This window comes from Pleurodeles waltl, chromosome 8, assembly GCF_031143425.1.
Source record: "Pleurodeles waltl isolate 20211129_DDA chromosome 8, aPleWal1.hap1.20221129, whole genome shotgun sequence".
In the NCBI taxonomy this organism is placed as follows: Eukaryota; Metazoa; Chordata; class Amphibia; order Caudata; family Salamandridae; genus Pleurodeles; species Pleurodeles waltl.
The window spans coordinates 20,266,743-20,278,743 of NC_090447.1; the positions used below are offsets into that span (position 1 = coordinate 20,266,743).

Sequence of the window (12,001 nt, forward strand, 5' to 3'; positions counted from 1 at the left end):
TTTTAATTAAATCAATGAAAGCCAGACTGTGCTACACGGAGGCTTAACAGTATGCCTACTCAGAACGAAAGTCAGCAATCCCAAAATGATTTTCCTGAGAGCTCACCAACCAACACCAATTCCCAATCTGAGGTTTCAAAGCCTGTGTTTTTAGAGAGTGTTAGAAGGTCCACCAGGCCATGCAAACGCTCAGAGCGGTTGTTACACACTGTGGGGCCTAATGATTTCTTCCAATTACGCTTCCAGGCGTAGGGCATTGACAGTCCCTTGTTCACCAGATGAACACCCTGTAGTGTGTTTGACACTGTGGAATTTCTAGAACACAGCTCTAATCTTCTACACAGTAAGGCAGAAATAGTAGCATATGGGACCTTCAGAGTCATCACCCTCATTGTTCAGGGTCGTGAGACGGTTGTTTCCTGACTTTTAAAGAGTATTTTGTACAGTAAAAACATTTGAACAAAACAGCATTGGTTGCTCAACTTTGAAAATGGAACATCGCTAGCATCGCCAGGTTACTGCTGGATCGCAGCACACCCGACGCGGATATTATGTCTACAGCGGCTGAAACCCATGCAGGCACTTGAAATACCGCACAACATGCTGGTCAGATCTGGAGACCTAGGGCTTTTTGAGAACTATTTTGCCGTTATGGTGAAAGTTGTTTACCACAACGGACCATGGAAGTACTTCACAACCGGGGAACATGTGAAAAAAAAAAACGTTTACGTTCTCCATCATTAAAATCACTTTTATGGCATTTTGAACTTGAAGGGTTTTCTAGGAGCCAAGCATGTGTGCACCCATTGCGAACACATCTACAACACTCAGTCAACTCACCATTGTGAAATGCATGTAAAATGTGTCAAAGGGACGGCTGCATCATAGTCGCCAATCAGAAGGTGAGATGTCGCACATGTAATCTGTTTTGTTGCTTACAAAACTGTTTGAGCATACACAACAGGTTTGTTTGGTGCATCCTTAAAACAGATTGTAGGGGGGTGGGAGCTACGTAGCCGAAGATCACAAATGGAAAGGCATGAAATATCCCAGGTGTAAGGCGTCTTTTCAGGCAGGAACAGAACAAGTGTTACATGGTTAAAGGGTGGCCCTATGACAAAACAGAAGCCTACATAGTGTTCGATATAGAGTGTACACAAGAGACCAGTGTACACAACCTAACTATATTTACGCTCATCATCTAACTTCTAATGACAACTGGGAGTTTGAAGGCCGTTCATGCGTGAACAATTTCCTTAGCACTTTCAGTCAGCCAAAATTCAAAGGGTATACCCTGATGGCGCATAACTCAAAAGCGTATGACTCATTCTTTATTTTGCAAAAGGTGATTTGTGAAAAGATGCCTGTAGAACTTATCACCCAGGTCTCCACACTGATGCTGTTAATGGCTGTGCTTTTACAAAAAAGGTTCATTGATGCCCTGAATTTTCTGCCCATGAAATTGAGCAAGTTGCCAAAAGCCTTTGGTTTTCCAGGGTGTAAAGACTATTTCCTCCACTTTTTTAACATCTGGACGAATCAGAATTATGAGGGTCCCATGCCTCTGCCCGACAGCTACGATGTTGAGTGTATGATGCCTGCAGAGAAAGAAAGCTTTCTACCATGGTATGGTGAAAACCATGAAAATAGGTTTCATTTTCAAACAGAGTTGAAAGCTTAGTGTCAGGCAAATGTAATGATCTTGCAAAAAGCATCCAGACTCTTCAGAGAGGTTGTGGTGGAGATGACTAAACAGGAAAAGGTTTTGAAACCCAACACACCCAAGATGACAAAATCCATAGAATACATGGACCCTTTTCAACACGTTACGCTGGCTTCTATGTGTGTGTCGATCTCCAAGCCAATGTTTTCAAAACCTGAAAGCATAGCCCATGTACTGCCCGACCTCTATAACAGTAAACAGAAGCATAATTCAACCATCTCTATCCAATGGCTCATGTACGCCTCTGACAAGCAAAACAACTTCATTCAACTCGCCTTACAGGGTGGTGAATACCTTTTGGGGCCCTATTACCTTGATGGGTACTCTGTAATTAATGGTGTTAAGTTGTAAAATAAGTTTAACAAGCTGTTGGGTACCAAGTTTGAACACTTACACTGCTTTACTCTGGTGAAGGTGCAATATGTTGAAAACTGCGGCTTTGTTATGAGATCCCTTTGGGAGCATTAGTGTACAGATATGCTAACATCAGATATGGAACTCAGCTCTTTCATTAAGAGTCACGTGTTACCCAAACCTATCGAGTTCCATGACGCCTTATTTGGGGGTCGTACAAACGCTATACAGTGCCCTGGGCAAGTTCGAGAAAATACATTATCACAATTTCACAAGTCTGTTTCAGCTTGTGAACAAACTGAAGTTATACCCCTTAGGCCATCCCACCATCATATATAGGGACTTTAACCCTATAGTGAAAACTTTGGGCTAGTTAAATATTAAATCTATCCACCCCAGAGGCTTTACTTCCCAATGCTACCGTCAGTTGTAAGCTAATGTTCCCACTATGTCGAACATGAGCTGGAAGTAAAGAGACTAATGAGTGCAGACACAATGACAAGCAAAGGATGCTGGTAGGGACCTGATGTAGCATTGCGGTACAAGCGGCCCTAGAAAAAGGATACCGACTTGATAAAATACTGGAAATATGGCACTTTGAAAGGACTGTAACCCAGCTTTTTTGTGACTATATCAACATATTTCTCAGAGACAAGCAGGAGGCATCAGGGTTTCCAGAATTATGTATTAATGAGGCCTCTAAGCAAAAGTACATAAATGATTACTATGCTCACAAGGGTATAAGCTTGAGACACAAGTTCATCAAGGTCAACCCAGCCAGGCATCAGTTAGCCAAGCTCTGCCTCAACTTCTTATGGGGAAAATTCGCACAGTGTACAAACTTGTCAAACACCACCATAATAACAGATCCTGACAAACTGTTTAAGTACCTTTTTGACCCGTGTCACGAGGTGTCCAGCTGCGAGTTTATCAATGATGAGACCGCAGCTCTCATTTGGAAATACACAAAAGAGTACCCCACAGCGTGTAACAATATAAACATCTTTATAGCATGTTTCACAACTGCTCATGCTCAGAGCTTAACAGGTTGCTGGATAAACTTTAGGACAGGTGCTTTTATCACTATACCGACTCTGTTATTTTTGTGAGCAAAGTAGGGGATGGAGACCCTCTACTAGGAGATTATCAAGGAGATTTGACCGGCGAGCTAGAAAAGGGCGAGTACATAGTCGAGTTCACCTCATCTGGACCCGAGACCTATTCTTACAAAACATCTAACAAAACAGTGTGTATGAAAGTCAAAGGCATCACCTTAAATGTTAACAATACCGTCAAAATCAATTTTGACAGTCTAAAGGATCTGGTGAATGAATAGGCTATATTGAGCGACCGTGAAAATGATAAAACAATTGTTGTAAAACAGCCTAGCACAGTCCAGTCCAAAGAGCGGTGAGAAATTGCAACCCAACCAAATCTTATGCGTAGTGTTTGTTAAAAGGGTTCTGACTGAAGACTACAAAACCATATTGTATGGTTACTAAAGGTACATTAGAGTCTCAAATCCCCCTGATTATGGACACAAGATTGCAATATCGTTCTCCTGCGTTTTAGCAGGTCCCTCAAATTGCGGTAAATGTTACTTTATGAAGAAGCTATTAGAAAATGCTCCCGGTGTTTTATCCCAAAGCCCTAACAATATTGTATTGTATGGCTTTAATAATGCTGGCAAGATCTTTATAGAGAACTATCTCTAAGGTTCCCCACATCATATTTATAGAAGGCATACCCAGTAATCTCAACGATGACGCATTGTTACCTACAGGCCTTGTAAACATGGTGATTGTAGACGATCTTATGCACGGAGGTGGGGATCACTCTGAGATAAAAAAACTTTTACTCAATAATCAAACCATAGTCATCTAAGCATATGCTACATCATGCAAAACTTGTAAGAGCAGCCACTCTAAAGCTCTCAATGCCTCAAACCTTGTTTTATTTAAAAACCCCTGTGACAAACAACAGATATCTATCATAGCTGAATATATGTACCCCAGAAACACACAGTTTTACGTGGAAGCCTTTAACGTCGCTACCATGAAACCTCACGGCTACCTACTGGTAGACTTCAAACTTAATACTCTAGAAGACTACAGACTATGGCGGTCATTACGAACACAGCAGGAATTCCCACCATGTTCGGGCTGGCAGTCTTTCCATCGACCGCCAGCCTCCTGGAAAACCCGCCGGCCGTATAATGATCTCCCCGCCAGGCCGGCGGGTGGAGACAGTGTCTCTGCCCGCTGTCCTGGCGGGGAACACGGCCGCAACATTGAGGGCGGCTCCAAGAGGAGCCGCCGCCAATGTTGTTGTGCGGCGGGTGCAGCAGCACCCGTCGCGCATGTCACTGCCTGTAAATCGGGCAATGACATGCGCGACGGGTGCCTGCACGGGGGCCCCTGCACTGCCCCAGGGCACCCCCTCCACCATCCCTTTCTTGGCAGGATATCCCACCAGGAAAAGGCTGGCAGCATTTGAAACATTATCCGCAGGGTAGCGCAGCTACCCTGGCGGATGGTGTTTCCTCCCGCTGCCAGGCTGCCTGGCGGCGGGAGCATGGCGGTGGGTGACGGCTGCCACTGGCGGCCGTCACCCTGTTCTTTATATGGCAGTTTGGCCCACCATGCCGGCTCGTAATGACCGCCTATGTTCCTGTATTTCCCCACCCAATCTCCCCATTGCTTACATACCTAAAACCAGACTCAGAGCCTATAAAAAGAATTGTTAAAAATACTTTTGTAGCATTTACACTCTAAGGTCTTTTTCTCAGACCACCAAAGTTGCGCTCGCCACATGACCTCCAGTGTTGGCGGTCTTCAGACTGCCATATTTTGATGCTGGCTGCTCTCCGCTTCTATTTGGTGGGGAATCCGCCAGCAGCCATACTGGTGGTCGGCGGTCTAGTGGAGCTTGCTCTGTCGCCACCTCCACGTCATCATAACACCGCCAGCCGTATTACTACATTGTAGATGGCGTGGCGGTTTTGTGTTGGCGGGGCGCTGGTGGCAGAGCAAGCTCCATGGACGCCGTTCCTTCCCGGATTAGCACTGCAACCTCCAGGTAAGGTGATCGACCGACAGGGGGGCCTGGTGAGTGTTGTGTGCATGAATGGGGGTGTGTGTGTGTGAATGGAGGGGGGGTGTTGTGTGTGTTTATGTGCGTGTGTGTGCAAGTGTCTGTGTGCCTGTGTGACTGCATGTGTATGTGGGGGGAATATGTGTTCGTGTATGCGGGTGGTGGGGTAGTCACATGGCCATGTGTGTATGTGTGTGTGAATGAGTGAGCGTGGAAGTGTACGTGTATCTACGTGTGGTGTGTGTGTGGTGTGTGCGTGCGTGGATGGGGTGTGGGGGTACAGTACGGGAAGGGGTGGCGGGGTTACAGAACGGGAAGGGGGTGTCGCTGCTTGGGGAGTGTGGGGAGCTTCTGATGGGGTCTCGGGCTCCGGCATGGAGGGGGGTTGGGGAGTCCTGTAGTGGCATCAGGAATGCGTATTTATGTCACCAGTATTCTTACCGCCAGGGATTTTGTGGCAGGGCTGCCACCACAGAATCCCTGGCTGTAAGAATACTCAAAATAGCGCGGGCGGTGTTAGGTGGTGAACTGGCTGCAATGCAGCAAGTTCACTACCATTGTCATATTTTGGCGGTCCTGCACTGTCATAATTACCCTCTAAGTCTTATCATATAAGGTGACGACCATGTCTGCACCTCTACATCGTAATATAGCCTTCCTAAAAAATCAAATTAGCCCCCAGCAAAGAAAGGCCATTCTGTGCTCGGCTTCAGACTAATTAGTGGCTGCCATTTCATAAATTGCCCTAAACACCCTAAAAGGTAATGCCCTGTATCAGAGAGCCAGTTCCGTTTGTTGAAGAAGAAGCTCAGTAATAAAAGGACTTCCCTCATTTCTAAAAAGAAACTGGTAAAGCAGTTGGGTGGTTTTATAGGTTATTTGTTGGGTATACCTATATTGTTAATTATAAGCCTCCCAGCAGGGAACTGATGGATTATGCCCAAAAGATGACCTTGGTGCCATGCCAGCAGCTGGAACATTTAGGCCCGTCTACGGGCGGCTCCTAGGACATACAGAAAAAAGAAACGCTACGTCTAGATGCTGAGCTTAAAGACATTTTGAACCGTACTGATTTAAAACCTTATGACAAAGCAGGTCTTTACTCGAGCGCTCTTCAAAACTTTTTACAATATTACTAGCAATGGAATTCTGAAAAAAACAAGCTTGCTCTATATACCCCTGACTCTGAACTGCCTCCACCAACCCCTGCAATGCCTCAAGATCAACAACCACCACCAAAGTCACCACCACCATCCTCAGACTTCTTTGTTGAAGAAAAATATAAGTCAAAGATACAGAGGGACCATGCAAATTTTGCTAAGTAAAATGTCAGCGTAATGTTTGCACTAAAAATAAACACTTTTAACTTTTCAACGCACTTCTGTCATCTTTTAAAGCCTTTTAAAATGTGTGTCCTGTTATCAGAATAAAGATGTATAGTCTGAATTCAAGTTTCAATTATTTTATTGTAGACATTGTTACACATACAGGTGTTACACGACCATACACTTTTGACAAACTCCATATTCTGTTCTGTAACAGGGCTTGACGTAGACCTGGTGTTTTCTTTTACATTTTTCACAACAATACTGTCATTGTTTACTTGATGGCTTGAATATAGATTTAAAAATGTTCTAAATGTCATACCCTCATATATTTTACTAATAAAATATATAAAATGTTCCCCACGTGATGGCTAGGGAATCCTGTACCCAGATCGTGTTGTACTCTACCCTAGCAGCAGCATTTTTTGCATACTTTCTATAGGTTTTGTATAGATGCTATGTTCGGGGAAAGTCGCTAAACTGTCAAACACTGTAACCTTGTCATTATCCAAAAACAGGGCCACCCAGTGTGTTCCACCCTTGTAATGCGGATCTGTGTTAAAGACGAGCGTGCATGGTCTTTTTACCTCCATTTCACCAGGTAGTCCTTTGCTTGGAAAAACACTTGAAAAGTATTTCTTACCATATTTATGACGGCTTAAGAACTGGTGTATCTAAACAGTGTTTATTTTACAATATTTTAAAGATAGTCAAACAAATCTTTCGGGCGTGGTTGACCTGAATGACACAGTTGAATACAGAGAATACAACTATGTTCTAATTCATTGCCAAGGGTTGACTAAAACATATTTCAGCTTTTATATTTCCGTTTTTAATCAAATTATAGTGATTGCTGTCTTCCATGTCAGGCGTCAGATTGAAAGCAAACAGTGTGTAGCCAGACCAATATCCTTCTCTTGATATGACTCCTGAGTCTCGCAGGTGTTTCCCGGATAAAATTAGCTGGTTTTGCAGAAATCTCAGACCCCTCGTGGACCAGTGCAGCGTAGTTGATGTCGTAGTGTTTTAAATTGAAAGGGTTTGAGGTATAGGGGCAGCTAAAAGCGGTATTGTCCACAAAACCGATGATAATAACTTTTGGTAGTTGGCCTAGAAATAAGTTTTGCTGCTGGGTTCATCTGGTACCGGTTGGGATGCTGAGTATCTTCAGAGCTACTCTTTCAATGGTGTACTTGGCTTTTGATAGCTGTAAAGCTTTGGCGTGAGCCTGTCTGACGGTTGGTGACACTTTCACTACCTTTACAAACAAGCTAGTGGACAGTATGACAAGTTTATACTGTGCTGCATCGCCACTGATGAGACAGAATGAGTCCTTGTTGCAGTTAAGTTTGATCTTAAGATCAATACTGTTGACGAGTAGTTTATCTTGGAAGAAAAGGTCCGAATGTACACATCCATGGAGGTGAAACTGTGTACTGCCTGTGGCGAAGCATGCTTTTTTTTTACACAACCTTGATTGTCTTCATCTGGCTCCTTGTCTTCAAAATGTCCGTAAGTATCTTTGTAGAAGAGGTCCTCTGAAATTTTGGTGTCCAGGGTATCATGGCTGTAATTTAGAATACCCTTGATGTAGGCCATATATGCGTACATGTTATCACTTTGCGTGATACGTCCGTCGTCGAGGGTGATGTCCACCTGATTAAATATAGTTGCGATGGGGTAAGCGATTGTCACCACTTTAGTGTCACTCGCTGTGTTAGAACCGTCCACTTTTGCAATTTTACAGTTAAGGTGCAGCAGCATACTGTTGAGAGCCAGATACATATCCATGGACCAGGACACAAAAAACTTTATCGGTGCTAAAGGCACCAAAGCAGCTAGCGGCGATACCTCCATGAAAAAAGTGTTTTCGATGCAGGTCTGGGTGGGTTTTAGAGAAAACAAGTCTAACTCTAATTAGGTGCATTCACCCAATCTGCAATGTGCAAAGGCTATGTTTCAGGTTGTTGTGCTTTAAAAAATATTTACGCTAGCACCCATTCTCTTCCTCCTTGAAGCTCTCTTCCAACTTACGGATCTTCTTTTGCAAGCAATTTTTGAAGAGTATAGGGAGCCGGTGGCCCCCTGCACCTTAAACCCTTTGCTTCCTTTTAAAACATGTGTGAGACTTGTGCACCAGACCCTCTCCTTCTTGGGGTTGTTTATTCATGCGGTTGATAACAGCAGACATCAAAGAACCCACCACATCCTGTGCAATATTCGTAGCTGCCGCTTTAATGTGGGGTTTTGCAATTTTGTAGCCTCTTCTCAAGAACGGCAAGGCAATTGGCAGACTACAGAAGAACTCCCCCCAAACTGGCCCGCACATAACAGAGGCCCCTTGAAAGTTTGGTGGTGTTATATCTGGCCTGATTTCTGTAATAATCCCTGTACATAGAGGGGTCGCCGTATGTTTTCATAATAACCCGGATGACTCCTTAATAGTCGCTGTCACTTGGCAGCCTTAAATGAAGCTTAACATTAACTTTCTGCATTTGAAGGACACTTTCTCAGACTGGTCATCGAAGATCATGGTTGAAATAGTGTGACTAAATACAGTGAGACTTTCCCGTACTCACACACCCTGCAGGGAGCTGGCCAACACCCAACTGTTAAATTTCTTGGGCCGTCCCCTGTACTTGACAAAGGCATGCCTGTTAGCCCCACTACCTTTCCTTTTCAGAATCTTTTCAACCCTGTACACTCTGTGCGGATTGTCAGGTACTTTTTGTAGCCCTTTAACCTATAAATGTACACATTCTCTTTAAGCTCCACACTTTCCACTATAAATATCTTGTTTCTAAAAGTCTGTTGTTAACCCTTCGTAACGACCTCTTTCACCTTTTAAACCTTAACATGGTCACCTTCTTTTAAAAGATGCTTCTTTATACCTGCAGGGAACCAGCTCCCGTACACCGTTCTCCAGACCTTTAATAAATTATCTAGTGTTACTTCTACGGGATATGTTGTAATGGTTCTGTGGTAACTGGTGTTATAAATATCTAAAAAAGCGTGTAGAACATCCATGTATCAGTACATGTTGTAGGCCGTGAAATATCTCCACATCTTAGAGTTTAAAGTTCGCTTAAAACACTCTATAACAGCTGCTTTTACCTCTGCGTGCATTGCACAATTATGAACAGCATACTGTTTTAATATTTTCTGAAACAATTTGTTAAAAAATTATTTTCCTGTCTCTGTAGCCTTTGAGGGGTTCAACCTTTCCTTAAGATGACTTGAAAGGCCTTGGTGATGCTCATCTCGCTTTTATCGCTTGGCGCTTCTGCAAAGGTGCACTTAGACAATAAATCTATGACCGTTAGTATATATCGAGCTCCGTTACTATGCTTTGCTAAATCTTGAAGACTGATTATGTCCGCCTGCCATTGATAATCTGTTTGCTCATTAGTCATGGTAGGTTTCCTCTTAAAACGCATCCTGGCTGGCTTGTGGAATGAATATGCCTCTTCCCCAGATAACCAAGTTTTTACACGCGCTCTGTATACCGGCTCATTTTCAACTAGAGCCCTTCCAAACAGTGCTTTGGTGCTCCCGAAGCAACCCCTGTTGTATCGTAATAAAGCTTCCTTAACCCACCCACCAACATGTTATCAGCTGCTACAACCTATGAAACCATGAAATGAAAGAAGCTTGTTTTGTGTAAGGACATTTTATTAAAAATAAAGAATGTTAGCAAAACACAAACATAGCATACTTTACAGTTTCTTGGTACACGTATTGTTGTTGTTGTTGGACAGTTTGCTGTCTTTTCACTAAATATAAATAGTATGACACAGGCTACATACATTACTTGGGGCCAGGCCACTAATGTGCCTCAGCATCACAAGCTTTGATATTTTCACAGATATACACTAAATGGCGCTAGACACGACTTCCTGCTGACCCCTCCTATAACTTTGTACACTCATGATACTGACAGCATTCAAAGGTTCGTACAGTTCCAGCCATACAATACAATAGCTATTTGAATAAGGTTCAGTCAGAAGTTCAAGGCGCTGCGTAACCTGGTCATCGGTGATAGTCTTAACTCACTCGTACGGCATTTGTTGCGCTCAAGTATTAATCCGCTGTAGGTAGCCACACGTTGATACACCATTTGCCAATACACTCAGGACTGTTGCACTGCATTGCCGTGGGTGGCTCATAAAGCTTCAGATAACACAGAGTTACAGGGTGTATTTCAGCTATTCTTGCTTTAACCAACACGTATACCAATCTGGCAATACATATGCATCCTGGGTGTAACTTATAGGCATCATGTGCAGTGACATTCTGATGCTCGTCCTAAAAGTGAGTAAATATATTATGTTAAATAATACAGTAATGACCCGCTACGTCCGATTCAGCATTTTTTAAAGTCTTTCTGGGGCTAAAGACACTTTTCTATTATTTCTAAAGTAAATATCGCAAATCCGTCTGTCTATGACCCTGTCTATCATCCTTCTATCAAAATACATACAGAACACTTGCATACGCTCAAGTTTCGAGCCTGATTCACTCGAGTATCGGATCTCTTTGAGCGTTGTTGAAAAGACCATAATCATATCAGGGTGGACATATTTCTTTTCCTCAGAGAGCCCATACAGCACCCTTAATAGCTTATGTACCTTGTATGGGCCTAGCCTGCTACATAAATGGAGGACTGTTCTTGATGTGTACGAGTCGTATAGACACTTGTGAGCCTACTGATGGGGATCGTTAATTTTATGACAGTAACAAAGGTTATAATAGTCACGTTTGACACAGATGTTCACAACAGTCGGCGCAAAACCTTTAACAGGCCATATGGCATTGTAGGGGACGCCTGCAGTTTCCTTTTCAAAATCGGCGCTATTATAGATACAAACACATTTTTTCCATGGCTCTTTGTTATGTCTTGTGGAACTTTCAGACTGTTTTGAAAATCATAAGCAATAACAATTTGTGTTGTTAACCTGTGGCGGCAGCCCCCATACCACAGCCATTTGTATTGATGCTTTCTATGGTTCCAAAAAGAAAGTCAAACTATTAGTTAAAAAAAATATATCACCGTCTATACGTTAACTGTTTATAGCATTTTTTTTACTAACCTCGTCATTTTTGTGGGACTCTGGGACGGCTCTGAAATCTTAAGAGTCGCCTAGGTCCAGCAGTGCATAACCAGCGTCAGGGTTTACATGTGGCTGCTGCACGACTACGGCCTCCAGAGCAGTTTCCCCCAGAAACCCCATATTTTCATAGACCAGTGATTAGTCAGGATTCGTCAACATCTTCTGTGTCGATGAAACTGTTTCCAACATTTATTTCGAGACATGAGGCGTCGCTGCTGTCGCCCTTAGTTGGGGATGTCAGCTGAGGTAAACCCTTGAGGTTGAGCTTTGCAAGCTGATGGCAGAGTTCCTCTTGAAAACTCGTAATGTCGTAACCCCCGTCTTAAGGGGCACCCTGCTGCTCATTCTCATCCAGTACTGATGGTGTTAGACTATGATAATATCTAGCAATATGT

At 43.3% G+C, this 12,001-nt stretch overlaps 1 protein-coding gene across 1 annotated transcript in view; it reads right to left on the reverse strand.

Annotated features, from left to right (window-relative positions):
• LOC138249315 (transient receptor potential cation channel subfamily M member 2-like) overlaps positions 1-12,001 on the reverse strand; it is a 211,399-nt gene that overhangs the window by 13,707 nt on the left and 185,691 nt on the right. Inside the window, exons 26-28 of the mRNA XM_069203274.1 lie at positions 7,968-8,260; positions 7,642-7,881; positions 4,786-4,804 (exon numbers count right to left, since the gene is read on the reverse strand). Coding sequence (XP_069059375.1) covers positions 4,786-4,804; positions 7,642-7,881; positions 7,968-8,260 — 552 coding nt within the window. The remainder of the gene's footprint in view (positions 1-4,785; positions 4,805-7,641; positions 7,882-7,967; positions 8,261-12,001) is intronic.